The 18050-nt window shown below is 36.3% G+C and overlaps 1 protein-coding gene and 1 non-coding gene across 4 annotated transcripts in view; both read left to right on the forward strand.

Annotated features, from left to right (window-relative positions):
• Positions 1–18050, forward strand: part of Chm (CHM Rab escort protein) — a 167026-nt gene that overhangs the window by 126647 nt on the left and 22329 nt on the right. For all 3 annotated transcript variants that reach the window (XM_027433011.2, XM_027433010.2, XM_035449785.1), the window contains 3 exons: positions 9517–9621; positions 10010–10073; positions 13738–13834. In XM_027433011.2, the coding sequence (XP_027288812.1) occupies positions 9517–9621; positions 10010–10073; positions 13738–13834 (266 nt within the window). The remainder of the gene's footprint in view (positions 1–9516; positions 9622–10009; positions 10074–13737; positions 13835–18050) is intronic.
• Mir361 (microRNA mir-361) lies at positions 7051–7130 on the forward strand. The gene has a single exon (NR_105223.1). It is a non-coding gene; the product is annotated as a microRNA mir-361 (primary transcript).

An 18050-nucleotide genomic window follows, 5' to 3' on the forward strand; every position in this document is an offset into this window, starting at 1 on the left:
ATGTATACTCTTATCTGAATTAAGTTCAGTAAAATGCCATTTGTACAATTTCTAAGTTTTACCCTGAAAAAGAAATAGTTCAACTGGATGAAGTTTTAAGAGCTGTTGAAATTGCTGTTTCTCCTCTTTCTTAGAGGTTCTCAAGTATCCATTGACCTGTATTTCATAGATGACTATTTTAGGAGTGTATTAAAAATAGTGTTGTTGAAATTATCAAGTGCCATAATATTTGTAACTAGAATCTTACACAGCTTGTTTCTTTATGCAGTAATTGTGTGTAGTCTAAAATGGAATAAACTGGCCATTAATTTCTCATAGGTGAGTTACAGGGTTATAAGCAGTTAATTTAGCTAAGATTTAGTGCTAGTTATAGGTAATACATAGTAAATTTGCAGTTCTGTGATGTAAAAATTGACACATGACCTAAGATTCTTACAGAGTAACTTTTGCAACTGAATAGCATCATACTATGTAAATGACAGAAATGATAATATAGAATGGACTATCCCAAAGGCTCAGAATATTCAGATTTTGATTCATGAAGAACTCTGTAAGTTCATAAAGGAGTAGTTTTTATTCCTGCCAGCTTGTTTTTCCTTTTACAGTCATTTTGAAACAAGAATGCTTTCCTGTGACAGAAAGCAGATAATGAATTGCTGTTTGGTGTTTATTTGCTTAGGTCATTTTTATACTATTTGGGCACCATTCCAGTACCACGTGTTGGTCTCAGTGACTAGTCTTATTGACATGAAAAATTTGCATGGCTCATATTTCTTGTTGGTGATTTCTTCCTTTCTTTCTTTCTTTCTTTCTTTCTTTCTTTCTTTCTTTCTTTCTTCCTTTCTTCCTTTCTGTGTGCTAGTACAGTAATACAATTTGCCAAAAAAAAGACTATATTTACCTTATATCTGACTTATATTTTTATGAAATATTCTGAACGAAGTATCTACTTTTATGAACTTATACCGATTCTGGTTGGAACATATGGGTGAGGACTAATGGTCTTAGAAACCATATACACCTCCAGACTGGTAAATTTAAAACTCTAAATTGACAAAGAAAACTGAATTGAGTAAATATTCTTTTTTAAAGATTAATTTATTTATTATGTATACAGTATTCTGTGTGCAGGCCAGAAGAGGGCACCAGATCTCATTACAGATGGTTGTGAGCCACCATGTGGTTGCTGGGAATTGAACTCAAGAACTCTGAAAGAGCTGCCAATGCTCTTAACCTCTAAGCCACCTCTCCAGCCTAAGTAAATATTCTTTTAGACACTACCAGAATTAAGTTTCTGTTGGGTTGGTTTGTTTGGTATTTTGAGACAGGTTCTTACTGTGTACTCCAGGATTACAGGTTTTTGTTACCACTTTTCAATGGGAAACTATAGTTATGAGCAACACCTCAGAGAATCTAATATAAACTGTTCTTAGATGACACTGAGAAAGAGTGACCATTTCTGTAAGGTTAATTTAAAGATTTAGGCAAGAGTACTGTGTTCTGTGATGAACTTGGGGAATGAGAGTGGCTTTTAAATCATATCAATGCTGTGAATGACAGCAAGTCCTGTTTTGGGCTAATTCCTTCATCTGTAAGATAGTTTAGAAGAACTCAGCAGTAATCACTGAGTCTTATTCCAGATTGTACCTGATGCTTTAGTTACATTAGATGATATTGGAAAGTACTTAGATTGCTCTTCCTTAACATTTAGAAATAAATGATCTTAAAAATAGTTCATATGCCTAAATGTGGGCCAGTAGTCAAATTATTCAGTAATGAGAAATCATTAAAAAATCGAGCAGTTTATGTCTATTTTTGTAAACAAAAATAGCATGGTATCTATTTTGTTCTGTGATATTTGCTTAATCCCCAGTTTATCAATGGACATCATTTTCTTATCTATTGGTGTTTTTGTTTGCTTGTTTGATTCATTGTTTTTTTGTGTGTTTTTTTGTTTGTTTGTTTTTTTTTTTTGAGGCATTTTTTTTGTATAGTCCTAGCTGTCCTGGAACTTGCTCTGTAGACCACACTGGTCTTAAACTCACAGATATCTGCCTGCCTCTGCCTCCTGTGTTCTGGGATTAAAGTTGTGTTCCACCACTGCCCAGCTCTTTCTTGTTTTTTTGTTTTTTGTTTGTTTTTGTTTTTATACAACCTTTTTAGATATGGCATGTAATTCTCTTACTGAAACATTTACTCCTTCCGAGCTTTAACAATTTATCCCATAATAATAGTTTAGTCAATCTTGGCTTGGAGTGATTTGATTCCTGTTGTTTCTTGTCACTTCACCATGTGACTTATTTAAGTGATCTTTAAAATTCTTCATTAGGAAAAATTAAAATAAAAGCATTAGTGTTTTAAAATTAAAAGTGTATACCTCAGATAACAATGACCAAGTTTATGTATATCAAAAGCTAATTTTAATTTAAGTTGGTTTCAGGCTAATGTATCTTTCTCAAACATTGTTCTCATTTAAGATCTACTATTTTAGAGAAAAGCCAGTAATATAGGAGCTATATTGTGAAGACCTAAAAGTACAGAATAATTTTGTTTAAAATCCTGATCTCATAGTTGAGTATATCCAATATTTGCTTCTTTTTTAAGGACTCTAAGGTGACTTAGAAAATTGTTTGTTGTAGTTCTAATCTTAACCAAGCAACCTGCAAAGGTTTGCATTTGTATTCTTTTAATTTGCCTCTCTTGCTACATGGAACATTGGCATTATTTCTCCCATTTAGTGTAGTTACAACTTGTTCATTCTTCAGGTCAGAGTCCTTAAATCTCAGACACTAGATGAGACCTCCTTGCTAGTCCCCAAGTCAGGTTCCCTAGTGCAATTATTTGATAAATTCTTTGTAGGAAATGCAAGATCTTGCTAAAATATCTTCATAAATAAGGCATGTCTGTATCACTCATTATCCTCAGTTACCCTCTAATAAGTTAATTAGAGTGCCTTTGGCTTTGTGTGTGTGCTTTGCTTTTTACCTGCTGTTTAAGAAAGTTGACAGAAACATATATGACCACAGCATTGAGGTTGATGTCCTTTTTACACATTGAAGTAGGAAATAACGTTGAGAAAGGAGGCAATGATATTATATTATATGAAACATGTGACCAACTACATCCCTACTTTTGCCTAGAACTTATTTTTTTCATTTTTGCTTAATTTGCTTTGCCTATGCTGTGTGTGACCTCCATAGTATGTTACTACCCAATAGCATGGCTTACTAAATTATCTCCTAATGTTTTTCCCCCAAATTCTAACACTCTACCCTCTGATTGGGTTGTTGCAGATTTTTTGGGGGGGAGTTGTTTGTTCATTTATTTGGAAACACTGAAAGCTCTTCTTGAGTAGCTTTCTTTTCTTTTGTAGTTGACTAGTAAAATTCAGATAAATTAAGTTTGGCTCTTTAGTAGTACAGTATTTAACATTTGGGTGTGGTAGCTACGAGTTTGGACTAGTGGTCTGTAAAAAAAATAGTCCTTGTGTTCATCTTCTATGTATACTTTAGCTGTTTGGCCTACTAGATTTGCTGTTAGGACATTTTAGAAGTATTTTTTTTCTGTTTACCTTCCTTGTATATTTGGATGTTAATAATAGTTTGGTAGGCTGAAAATAATATTCCATTACTTTCATCATTACTGAAGTTCTGATTATAGTATATGCCCTTTACCAACTCCCCATTCTAATTGCTATGTTGTAATGTGATTTTTTTTTAAAAAAAAGGGAAATAAAATATAGATCTGGTGTGTGGTGGTGTCTTATTTGTACTCTAACAAATTAAGCTTGCCTTAAGATCAGAGGACAGAGCTAGCTACTAATTAAACACAGAAGTCTGGAGGTCTGTATAGACACACATGGCTGGGGAAAGAAAGGAATATAAGACAGGAAGAGACAGTAGCTTGGTGTCTTTTCAGCTGAGAAGTTGCTGAGGTAAAGTGTAGCTGTGGTTTGCTCCTTTGTCTTTCTGGTCTTCCAGCATTTGCCCCTGTATCTGACTCGGTACTTATATTTTTAAGACCAATTAGAAGTGCTATACTTGTATCTGTGTATTGGGATTTAAGGGAACAGTGCAGCCTTCAATGTCACATAAACTGTATTTGAATTCTGACATTGCCATTTCTAACTTATGTAAAATTAAGCAGGATGTGTAACTCCTCTGTGCCCTAGTGTTATTATAAAAAAAGTGGAGTGCCTGACAAACCATACCTTGTAGGGTTCTTGTAATATTACCAGAGCAGATAAACCTCATAAAATCATTGGTTACACATACAAGTAGTTCAGTACACATTAGTAGTGCATGTAATTGGAAACGTAGGCATGCCCTAAAGGAAGAAGGCCTGTTGTGTTCCACCCTTTGCCAAAAAGTGTGACTTATTAGCCCCACTTTTCAATGGTATGAGTAATTTTGGTAGTGGTTTGGAAGAAGGAATGTAGTGCAAAGATACTCTTTACCTCCAGAATCACTGGCACAGAATACTTGCGTCATCTATCCATCCTCCCATTCATGAAAGCATTAGTTATTTTCTATGGCTTGGGCACTGGGGATACAGATGAAAACAAGACAAACAGAATTTTTTTTTATTCATGCAGTTTAAAGTCCACTGGAAGACATTATACAACAATTAATGTAGCCAGGTATCTTGGGAGTTATTTGGTCCACAGATCTGGCTCTCTCCTCTATAAAAAGGAAATGTAAAGAGCTTCCATGGATTCTATCATCTCCAAATAAATTGTAAAGCCTTATAGGGACACTTGGCTGATGCCTGACACTCGTTTCTTTCTCCCTATTTGTTTTCCACCTTCTTGACAGGTAACACTGAAGTGATTGTGAGTTTCTGTACCTGAGACATTCTTGTACTTGTTTGCTTAACTCTGTTTGTTCCTGTACAAACATTGTGAATCACTTTGCCCAAACTACATTCCCTGATACTCTGCCCTTCCATTCAAAGCTGAGTTAGATATCTTCCTTCTTACTCTGTAATGGCCTTTCCTAACCCTTTTCTTTTCTTTTCTTTTCTTTTCTTTTCTTTTCTTTTCTTTTCTTTTCTTTTCTTTTCTTTTGTTTGGAGACAGGGTTTTCTGTGTAGCCCTGGCTGCTCTGAAACTCACTTTGTAGACCATGCTGACCTCAGACTCACAGAGATCTTCATGCCTCTGCTTCCTAAGTGCTGGATTAGTAGAGTTTACCACCACTGCCTGGCTTGTTCCCTTACCTTTTATTGCTGAGCAGTACTGTTTTAAAATTGCCTATGTCTGTATCCTCATTATTACCTGTTGGAAAAGTAGGTTAATTGGTCTACTTGGCACAGCTAATTGCCATATTTTTATGTTAAATAAATGAGGTATCATCTTTGTAGCAGTCTGCTGCCTTATTAAATGCTACCAGAGCTTAAGGCAGTGTCAGTGGTGTGGGAGAAAAAACAGTAATTACAAGAAATATTTTAAGGTGGAACCTAGCATAGTAGTAGATTAGATATGAAGAGAGATTTAGGTGGGAAAGTTATAACTGCAGGTCATAGCCTTACTTGATGGAGAGATTACAAGGAAGGAAAGTAGATGTGGAGCTGTATTAAAGTCAATTTGGAGCATGCCAAGCTAGATATAAAAAGGAAGTAGGTAATAATAACTTCATTGTGTACTTGAAATTTGGTAAGAGCAGATTTTAAGCATCTTCACTTCCCAGTGATAACTGGATGCGTTAATCTGCTTCTTTTATTCATTACACAATATATACATATACATATACATACATACATATATATATGTCAAAACATCACATTGCATTCCTTAAATATATATATATATATATATATATATATATATATATATATATAGTTCATTCTTAAGAGAATAAGTAGACCCTATCAAGAAAAATTCGTACATAATTAGAAAGATAGATATGCGTCTTATGAAAAGGTCAGAGCAACAAGTAAAAACCCAATTCTGTTAGAGTTGAAATGACTGTAGTAGATGTTCACCCAGAAATATCATTGTGAAACATTTTGGAACAGTCTTTTAAAAGATGTAAAATTGGAACTAATGCCCTTGAGAGAACTCACAAGCTATGTCCAATGGGAAGACTTGGTTTGTTTCCTTCTGTGCTTAGCAATCTTATCCTTAACTAATTTTCCTTTTTATTATTTCATTGCTAGTTTCCATACCTGGGGTTTTAATTCGGAAGATCTAAGGGATTGCATACCTGTTAATACTGTTATTTTCTCTTCTTGACTGAGTTCCAGATGTTTCATTTAAACTTGCTTTTTTTCCCTACCTTATTGTCATTTTGCTATTTATGCTCTTGTATCAGTGAACCAAGAACTGAGTAAGTGCTGTGGTTTGTTGATTTAGAAAGCCTTATCCAAGAAATGTTCTGTCTAGCTTCAGTGATTCTTATGATCAGCTTGGTCATTGTGTCCCTGTAACTAGGAACTCCTATCATGTTCCCTCTCAATTTACTATTTATGAGGCTCAGCAAGGCCCTCTGCTAAGACCGAGATGCTGTTAATCTTTAATGGCTTCCTCAGGTTTATGTGGGAGGAGGAGGCAGGAGGGCATTTTAATGTGTCTGGAAGCACTGCTTCATTTTGTTGTTTTCCATTAAGCGAATGTCATCTAATTTTTATATTAATCTTTATAATACAAAGATTAAGAATAGGTCCCAAATCAATATCCGTTCTTCATTGTTCTCCCAATTAAGCTGAATATATGGCATAAGACAAGTATCTGAGGGAAAACAAATCTTACCGCTTGCTTAACATGCCTTGGTTTGCACAGCTTTGCTTAAGGCTACTGCCTCAGTACTTCAGAGTAAGAATGGGACTAACAGGTGAGTCATGTCGTTACCACCTTCCAGACTGGGCATGTGGAATAGTCACCTCACTCTGTACAGATATGGGTAATATCTCTCTCTCTCTCTCTCTCTCTCTCTCTCTCTCTCTCTCTCTCTCTCTCTCTCGCTAGCTCTTTACTTTTCTCACTTTAAGTGCAACATAAAGATGCAGCAGTAGCGGAGGCTTCACAGGCTTCACTTTGATTCTTTCTTGGGACTTGGAAGCTTATCAGAATCTCCAGGGGTACTTATTATTTGAAAAAGTCCCCCAGGTGTGGTTCTGATTCGTTTCCTTCTCCTGCTCCTCCTCCTCCTCTTCCTTCTCCTCCTTTGGGAATCACTGTTTCATCTGAAGCATCTGCATAAACAGGCACATTTATTAGCATCTTATGCCTTCATAGTTGAGCTTGCGTGTGTGTATCCATAGCATGTTAGTTCCTCTCTGTGTTATCTGCATTAATTCTTTCTAATAATGTAACAACAACAATAAAAACCTACCTGCCAGTCACCAAAGGATCACTGTCACTCTTTAGAAGCCAACTAAGGAGGAAAGACTCCGTAATCTTGAGGGCTAAGTTTATTTCTGAGTTTGCTCGTTTGGTTGGTTGGTTGGTTTGATAAAAGGAGCCTGTTCAAAAGGCACTAAGGTTGAAGATTTATCTGAAAAGCACCCTTTTCTCAGTTTCATTCCAACATTTTATGATACAGAGTATGAAACCCTTTGCCAACTTTGAATTTAAAGTGAACATCTCTTACATCTTCTGCTCAGTTTCTGCAGTGAGCATTGTAGTATACTTGGGTATTCATACATCCTCAGTTACTCACCTCTTGAGCCATCTATTGATTCATCTTTTATGCATTCCACAGTAAATTTGCAGGTATCACTAAAATTCACCCTAAACATTTTGATACGGACAGCCTGAACTATAGTGCAGTGTTTTTCTGTCGTCCTTTCGGCTATAATTGCAGTTATGTCCCATCCTTAAGTACTCATTAGTTGAGTTTGAACAAAACCCTAAGTCCTTTCAGCATAATAGCACTTTATACTCCCTTTCATTTGCCTGCCTGCATTATTCCTTCTTCAATTTCAGTAGCTTCTTAGTTAAAAGTAAGAAACTTTTGCCAGTGGTTACAGGACAAATATAATCACTATGTCATTACAATTCAGCAGCTGTCTCTTCTCCATTCCTTCAAGTACTTTGGTTTTTAAATTGCTTTTGGATGCTTCAAAACAAGAGGTTGAAAAACAAACTTATCTTTCTACTTTTTAAAAGTTATCTTGGTCAGTACTTGGTGTCACTCCATTGTGTTAATTTAGTGAAGTATTTTATAGATAAGGTGAACTCTTAGTTTAAGGAAATGAAGAAGAGTTGAAGTGTAAGCAAGATGGGGAAGTCATTTAAATATTAACACAACAGATTTATATTAAAATATGCTTAATTGTTTATAAGTATTGCATAGCATCACTGGACATAATAGTCTAACCTGCCAGCAGCAATATGCCATTTATTCAATAATACCAGCAAAATGCAAATTCATTTCCTTTTTGCTTGGTCTTAGATGCTGGTCATTTTATTTTAGTTTATATATGCCTGTTATTGATCTCTTATTTGGCTTCTTTAGATCAATTGAGGATACTTTAATTTATAGCAGAATATCTTAAATATGATATCAGTGCAAAATCATTTGCTTGCATTTTGTGAGGACCAGCATATAAGTGTATTTCTAATAAAATATTTCCTGTACCAAAAGAAGCTCTGACAAAAAGCAAATTGATGTTTCCATAATAAAAAGATATAGCAAACATACAGTCATTTGCATATAGTTCCTGAAATATTGCATAGTGGCTTTGTCAGTGCTGGTAAGTCCACTTCAAGGGTGTCGCTCTTAGTCCATTAGTTTGGATAATGAGCCCTATAAAGTACATTTATAACTTGTGGCACTGCAAGGAGATGGATTCTAATTTTCATCCTTTTATCTAGACACATTGAAAGAAGGTCAATGGAGGGTTCTATATGATTCATTGTCCCAACACATATCAGATGACAGAGACCTGATAATGTCCGTGCATAAGTGTTTTCCTTATTTGGAAACAGCACTTGAAAGAAATCTTTCCATGATTATCCTTTGAAGTAAAGTGGAAACAGATATTAAAAGAGGCTCTATCCCTTTTTTCTGTTTAAAACATTATCAAACGCGTGACCAGATAGCTATTCTTGAACAAAAGAGGAAGCAACACTTAACAGAAAAATAAAAAGCCTTTAGTGGCCTTTACAGGCTGTGAATGATACAACAAGATATTTAATCAGCTTTCCGTTCTCTCTTAGAACTGTTAAAGGTGGAAGAAGAAAGCTTTTTTTTTTTTTTTCTAAACAAAGGAATGGCTTCTATGTTTCTAAATGTGAGGAAAGCTTGGAATTACACAATAATGCTTTGTTGGCCTTACACTTACAGACTAATGACAATCAAAATAAATGTTTAACGGTTTATATGCATTTATAGTTTAGAAGATTTCAGAATAACAGTCAGAATATGTCTCTAGTTCATTGTCAGAAAATTCAAGGTAGTTGGCAATTATTTTTTAAGTTTTACAAGGTTTCAAATTCAAAATCAGTTCATTATCTCTTTTTCTCAAGTAATTAATTATTAACATGATCTTTTTCTATGCTTATCTTCTTTGTAGATGTAAAGCAATGATAGATCAGTTTGGTCAAAGAATAATCTCTAAGCATTTCGTTATTGAAGACAGTTACCTTTCTGAGAATACGTGTTCCCGTGTACAGTACAGGTAAGGTGCCCTCCACCCATTACTCAAAGAAAGGGAACCCCTCTGGCCTTGTGGTTATATTGACCTTTCTCATTATTCTGTTTGTCGAGTAGCATGCCAAGGTATACCAAACCAAAGGTATAAGTATTTCTTACTATTCTTCCCTACTTGGTTCTGTTTTGAGGGGAGCCTAGCAGAATTTCTACTCCTTTGCGTCAGCTGGAGTTTGTCTGTAGGTCATGCATCCTTCTCTCTTGAGCCAAGAAAAGATTAAAGCAGATCTTGACTGAGTTTTGACACTTTTATCCTTAATGAAATCTTTGAAACATGCCTTCTGCTGGTTACATAACAATAAATGAAACTTAACCATAGAATCTGAATCACTGCTTTCCTCTTTTGTGCATTGCAGGCAAATATCCAGGGCAGTCCTGATTACAGACGGGTCTGTACTAAAAACGGATTCAGATCAACAGGTGATTCAGTCCTCTCTTTTTTTAAATAAAAGATGCATCTGTTTAAAAGAGATATATGTACATGGTGAAATTATTACTACGATCAAGCTAATTAACATGTCTATCTTTACAGACCATTTTATGGCGAGAATAGTGAATGTCCACTCTTAGCAGATTTTAAGTTTATAGTATTAGTAACCATAGCCCATATGCTGTATACTAAATCTCTAAAACCGAGCTTTCATGTAGTTGGCAAACAAGTGCGTTTTACTCGGCAGCCAGAGAGTCCTGGCCTCCTAGGAGAGATTGATAACTATGATAACATGTCTGCCTTCAAAATACCACATAGCCTAAGGGCACAGAAACAGACAACTAGGAATTGCAGTTCAGTGCAACAAGGATTAGCCTGGTATGTTTTAAGGAAATGATATAGCAATTAATGTTTCACTCATCACATTGGTCTGCCGTTGTAGGGTGATGTGTCTAGGTTTCTCATTAAAGTGCAGTCTTTGTGAATACATATGTGGGGACAGGGAGACAGAATTATGAAGAGAACAAGCTGTAGAGTATGAGAGATAGGAATTGGTCCCTGAAGAGGGATGTGGAAGTAAGGAGGGCTTTCTTTGCAAAGGTTGTTACATATTTTAGCTGTTTGAATGGAGTCAACAGAGTTGATACTCAGGCGAGAAAGGAAGTAATTAATGAATTCAAGTCCAACCAAAAGTCAAGAGAGTGACCACACCAAGCATTGCCCTTAGAAATGTGAGGTGTGTTAAAATAAGAGGGTGAAAGTGGGACTATTTGTTAGTTTGGAAGTTGATTAATTCCATTCTTTAAATTGCAAGGTGAAGTCCTCTCCTGAGTATGAGGTTTATAAGCAATTCAAATCTGAAAGAAAGATATATAATAATCACTATATGCAGCGGCCTGTTGTATATACATTTTCTTGAGCATTATCAATGGTCCAGTTACATCTGAAGATTATAGACTTACAGGATCATGAGTCTGCTCCAGTCCCCCCATCTCTTTTAATCGTTTATTCCCATTCTGTCTGTTCATAGAATTGCCCCTCTGTTTCTTCCGACTTTATCATCTCTCTTGTACCCTCTTACTTTCCTTTGCCAAAGATGCGGTGATAGATGCTCTAACACCTTCAGTTCCCATGTTGCCAGGGCCTTCCACTGGAACCTAGCTATTATTTGTATCTATATCACTGAGGGCCACTGAGAAAGCTACACAACCAAGAAGATTGGGCCTCCCACCAGTAGTGGTATCAGCCTCATTCAGCTGGATCCTGTTCATGTACAAATCCTTCCACTGGCTTTTGATCACTTGCTCATTCACCTCAATGACTAGTTAACACTCTTCCCTTTCTAACCCACTCTTCTCATCTCCTTGTTTCTCTTGTAAAATAAGATACCCACCATGCATGAAGGAACTTGAATTTCTAACCTGCTACCTACAATATCTGTACAGCATCCCAAAAGTGATTGAGAAATCTGTGTCTTCTTTGTCCATACGTAACCTCCTTCACAGGTGCCTTTGATATATTCAAGAACACTTACTTAAAACTCATTCTTTCATGCACACATACAGTCACATTGACTGAAATTTTAAAAGTAAAAACAAAACAACCTGATCTCTTGATTCTGCCTCCAAGTACTCAGCCTCTCCCTTCTTTTTATTGGTATGTTCTATACAGTATACTTGCTGCTTCCAGCTCCTGAACTCCCAGTCATTTCTAAACCACAATCTTGCTCCTGCCCGTATACATCTACCACAATTTCTGTTACTAAATGCATTAAAGAGCATGATATTCAGCGTCGGGACATATATATTTTTTTTTTATCATTCTCTGCCAGGACTTTCCTGATGGCTCTTGACAATTTCTTTCTTTCTCTTGTACACCTTTGGCCTCCATTCCCTGTGCCCTCCTCATAACAATGACTGTTCCTTCTCTGCCTCCTCGAAGCTCTTTTTCTTTTTCTCCTATTCTTAAGTATCAGAATACTCCCTTCATCCAACTGCATCATTCTTCTTCCTGCACACTCAAATGACTTCATGTTTTCCAATCCATAGTCTCAACTCCACATCAATGCCATAGGCCACCTCTTGGAGGCCCAGGGGTGCCAGGCCCCCATGTCAAAGTTCTATTGGATGACTGTCAAGAGATAGGCACTTAAAGCTGAGGTCACCACCTTCTGTCCTCACGCTGCTTTCTTTTCTAGTGCTCACTGCCTCTGAGAACAGAACTGATTTTCTTCTAGTCACACAAACTTCCTTCTCAACCTTTGGGTCCTGTCCTTGTAATTCATAAAAGTTATCTCAGGCCTTTCCTTTCTTGTGAATTTTACTGTCTCCATGTTCCAATCTCTGCCTTCTAATTTGTCCCCCCTCACACCTGTATTCTTCACATCCATCTTCCACATAGCTGACAAAGTTACAGTCCTTATATCCTTTAGCCCCCCCTCCCTCCCTCCCTCCCTCCCTCCCTCCTCCTCCCTCCCTCCCTCCCTCCCTCCCTCCCTCCCTTCCTCCCCTTTCCCCCTTCCCCCTTCCCTCTTCCCTCCCCCTCTCCTCTTCCCTGCCTTTCCCTATCTCATTCCCCACCTTTCTTTAGTGTTTCGTTTTGAATTGCAAGTAGAACTAAGAGGATTAGAGGATGGGAAAGAAACAGGTAGACAGTCCAAGCATAGGTCATGGTGCTATCAGAGAGTTGAGGAGATCCTCCTATAGCGTCTTTAAAACCTCTGCAGCACTTGAAACAGTTGACTTCTCAGAGTTCAGGTGAGGGAGGTGCTCCAATACAATACTGATTGTATCTCAGTAATAAATTATGATAATTGCAGGAACCAAAAGAAATTCTCCCATGGTGATAGAATCATTAAAGGAATGTTTTCAATTATGGTCATATTTTTAGTCCCAGTCATTTCATTATTTCACGGTGCTCACTGTCTTGATGATTTCTCTCTTTGATGCTAAAGTACATTTTCTATCTGTAATAGCAACAAGGGGAGTTAAGAGGAACATGGAGAACTGTTTTTGAGATATCATAAGACCCTAGTAGGATAGTCATTGCTATCAAGACAGTGTCTGTTTTAAAAAAATGTATTGTAGTTTCTTCCTCTTTGCATTCCCAGTCAAAATGCAAGAACAGCACATGCAGAGAAAGGTGAAAATGGGGCTTTCTCTTTCACTAGTATTTCCTTTAAGAGTGTATAAGTTGTTCAGACAGTAGATTTGCCTGAGGAATAATTCTGAAACTGCAGCTCTACAGAGAAACATTGATCTGAAGGTCATGTAAAGCCTTTAAAATATGAGTCATATAACATATCAATTGCAGATAAGACCACTTAATATAATCTGATTTGCTTATATTCTAACAGTAATATATAATTGTATTCCTTTGAATAGTATGTGATATGTGACAGGTAGAATCAGTATTAAAGATTTGAAATAGTCATGGTTTATGATAATTGTACAATCATGAGTAATAAATAATGAAGAAATTGGATATTGAGATATGTGTGTTGCATGTTTTACATTTTACTCCCAAATAAAATCATTATAAGTAAAATGTTTTCAAATATTAAAGGATATCTGAGAACTATGAAGTTAGTGCTCTAAAGATACAAATATAAAAAGAGGCCTAACAGTTATTTCTGGTACTTATTCTGGTTTTCAGATCTCCATTTTGACAGTGCCAGCAGAAGAACCAGGAAATTTTGCTGTTCGGGTCATTGAGTTATGCTCTTCAACAATGACATGCATGAAAGGAACATGTAAGCACAGTAACCTCCCTCCCCTCCCCTTCCCTCCCTACCCCCTCCCTACCCCTCCTACCTCCCCTCCCTACCCTCCCCTCCCCCTTCCCCTCCCCTCCTCTCCTTTCAGTTCTCTTCTCAGTTCTCCTTTTAAAACTTTTAATTAGTTTTTTTTTAAATTGTTATTGGTATGTAAGACAAAAATATGCATATTGGATAATACATTATTTTGGTACTTGTATACACTGTACAATGTATTATTTAATGTTTGGAAGGATCTTTGCAGAAAAATCTTGTCATCTGCAGTGACTGTTTAACTCCCAACTTTTTCCAATGTGGACACCTTTTATTACTTTTGTCTTATCTGATTGTTCTAGCTAGGATTTCTTACATTATGGTGAATAGAAGCAAGGAATGTTAGATGTGTATCTCTTTAAAAATTTACCTCCTCCTTTTTATCATACTAGGAAATGTACATACAGCCTTATGTATGACAGGTGATCTAGAACTTAGCCACAACTTAGGCCTTAAGTGTTGAAGTCATTGTTGACTTCAACAGTTTCTTTGCCTATTTGCAGTAAATGAAAATCAAGTGTGATAATAGTGTGGAATTAAGAATTTGCCATTAATCCGAATAGTGATTTTTGCAGTCCTTAACACTTACCCTGTGTCCTAGGGAAAAGTGGGTTTCCCTTCTCTGTCTCATTTCTTTTAGTTAAGTGTGAGTTCAAGTTTCTAAAAAGTAGCAAAATAGCCCCATCAGCTGGGAAGCAAGTGTTCAATATACAGAACTTTGGCAAATACTTCATGTCCAAAGTATAACAATACATAATTCCATTTACTGTCTGGGATATTTATTTCTAGATCACTGCAATATATAAATGTTATACATGATCATGACATTTGACCATTTTTCCTTTGTTATATTTCAAGAAATACAAATTATAGGGAACATGTGACGTTTGTCTTTCTATGTTATCTCACTGAATATAATCTTTTCTAGTTCCATCCATTTATCTACAAAGTTCATGCTTTCATTTTTCTTTACAGCTCAATAGTGTTTCATAGAGAATATGTACCACAGTTTTATTGTCAGTTGAAGGACATTTAGGTTGTTTCCATTTCCTAGATGTTGTAAATTGAACAGCAATGAACTTGGTTAAGCAAGATCTCTAGAGTAGGATGTAGCATCCTGTGGGCATATGTAAAGAAGTGATATAGGGGGATCACGTGGTAGATTGATTTATGTAGCCTTTTGGGGGTTCTCCATACTCCTTTCCACAGTGACTGCACTCCTTTGTAATCCCAACAGCAGAGAGTAAGAGCTCCTTTTTCCTGCATCCCCTTCAGCATTTGTTTTTGGTTGTTTGATTCATCTTTGCCATTGTGATCAGGGTAAGACAGAATCTCAATGTTGCTTTGATTTGCATGTCCCTAATTGCTATGGACAATGAACATTTTTTGAGATATTTTAGTCATTTTTTTCTTCTTTTGAAAATGCTCTCTAGATCTCAAGCCCACTAACTCTGGTTTTTGAATTCTTTCTATTTTGGATATTAATCCTCGGCTAGATGTACAGTTGGCAAAGATTCCCTCCCACTTTGTGGGCTTCTGAATGTTTATAAAGCATTTAATATAATTTCTATCAAAAACAAAGTAGTGAATGGCTGCTCTTGATACATTACAAACACACTGGTTATGGATTCTACATGTAGCAAAACATTATACATTTTAATTTTCTGTTTTTAATTTTAAAAACATCATGGATTTCCCCTACCCCAGCTCCTCCCAGATATGCCCCATGTCCCTCCCCATCCAACTCCATCTTCTTTTTTCCTCTTCTTGTATCCAAACAACAATAACAAAAATCACGATAAATCAAACAACAATTAAACAAATGACCAATAAGGAAAAAAAAACACCCTCAAACAATACAAAAGAAGAACAAGTTCATTTGTATTGGCCTGCTGTCTTGGGCATGGTGCCTGCCCTTGAGTGTGGTTGATAAACTCAGTGACACTCTATTGGAGAAAACTTATTCCCCCTTCCTATATAAGATATTAACTGCAAATAGCTTCTTGGTTAGGTGTGGGATTTTGAGTCTACTTCCATTTTTAGTGCTGGAATTTCTGTCTGTCTTGAAATAAATAAATAAATATATATATATATATATATATATATATATATATATATATATATATATCTGTGTGCTGCCAAAGTCTATGTGACTTCATATGTGCATCATTCTTGTTGTGTCCAGATGACACTGTTTCCTAGGAGTCATCTATCACCTCTGTCTGATGTATACAATCCTTCCATCTCCTCTTCAGAAGGTTGATGAAGACCTCCCATTTAGGACTTAAATGTTCCAAAGTCTCTCACATTTTCCAATTATGGGTCTCTGTTATTCACCATCTACTTCATTAAGAAGCTTCTCAGATGAGGGTTGATCTATGGGTATATCAATATGTCATTAGGAGATATTTTATTGTCATGTTCCTTTCAAGGAATAATAGTAGGTTTTCCCCTAGGACCATGAGCAGTTTGGTCTTGGATTCTTGGTCACTTTAGCAGTGTCAGGTATGGTTTCCATTTCATTGAGTGAACCTCAAATCCAATCAAAAAGTTGTTGCTTTTTCCCAGAACATTTGTGCCAGTATAGCATCACTGTATCTTGCAGTCAGGTCACTATTGTAGGGCACAGGGTTTGTAGATGGGTGATTAGTTTTCTCTTCTGCTACTTTACAGTGTACCTTCTAACACCAAAAAACAAGACATCAAAAAAAATAATCCAATTAAAAATGAGGTATATATCTAAATAGAGAATGCTCAAAAGGGAAATCCCAACTGGCCAAGAAACACCTAAAGAAATGTTCAACATCCTTAGCCATCAGGGAAATGCAAATCAAGCAACTCTCAGATTCCATCTTATACCTGTCAGAATGTCTAAAATCAGAAACACAAGTGACAGCTCATGCTGGAGAGGAAGTAGAGCAAGAAGAACACTCCTCCATTGCTCGTGGGAATACAAACTTTTAAAACCACTTTGGAAGTCAGTATGTTGGTTTCTCAGAAAATTGGGCATCTGTCTACCTCAAGACCCAGCTATAATACTCCTGGGCATATACCCAAAGAATGCTCTACCATACCACAAGGACACTTGCACAACTATGTTCATAGACACTTTATTCATAATAACCAGAACCTGGAAACAACCTAGATGTGCATCAACCAAAAAATGGCTAGAGAAAATGTGGTACATTTATGCAATGGAGTGTTACTAAGCTATTAAACACAGTAACATCATGGAATTTGCAGGCAAATGGGTGGAACTAGAAAAGATAACCCTGATTGACGTAACCCAGACCCAGAAAGACAAGCATGGCATGTACTCACATGTAGGTGTATATTAGCCATAGGATAACCAGGCTACAGTCCACAGACCCAAAGAAGCTAAGTAACATGAATGGCTCAAGGAGGACAAGCTAATTTCATTGGTAAGGGGAAATAGAATAGACATTGATTCAGTTTCTTAATCTACTGTGTCTCTTTTATTCACTAGAAGTTTCTCCTCTTTGAAGTTTTATTCATTTAAAGTATTTTAATTTCTCTGTAGATGTGTGTGTGGTGCTAGGAATGTAGCATATACTAAACAATTGATCTAACTTGGAGCCATATCCCCTATCCTGGGAATTTCTAAGTCCTCCTTAGAAATTATCCTAAATTGTTTCGAAAGAAATCAAGCTGGACAAGCCGCCAGAGTTTTCATGTAGGAAGAAGCCACAAGTCAAACAGACATTTTGGATAATGTATGGCAATATTTTAAGCAAACTAACCACGATCTTTTGGCTTCTGAAACTCTTGCTTTCTCACTGGTTTCTACCTTGGTAAAATTCTCTGCTCTTTACTGTAACTTAATCACTTTATCTCAATATAATATCAAGAATGTGGACAAATACCCTAGCCATTTTTCTCTTGTGTCTAGCCTGAAAGAGAAAAGTTTGAGTTCATTAGTAATACTTTGCTTTATCCCAGAGAAAAAGAGAAGTTCTTTCTCACTTTTAAATCTTTTTTTTTTCATTCATTATGCAGTATGTGTTATTTATGTTACTGGAGTTAATGTATGATATAATATGTAGCAAGACTTAAGAAAGATACTGAGATAGAAACTGGCATGTTTAATCATTTACTTGCTTTATTACTTAGTATTTGGCTTCTGCCTTTTCGTATGCTT

Source organism: Cricetulus griseus, chromosome X (assembly GCF_003668045.3).
Source record: "Cricetulus griseus strain 17A/GY chromosome X, alternate assembly CriGri-PICRH-1.0, whole genome shotgun sequence".
In the NCBI taxonomy this organism is placed as follows: domain Eukaryota; kingdom Metazoa; phylum Chordata; class Mammalia; order Rodentia; family Cricetidae; genus Cricetulus; species Cricetulus griseus.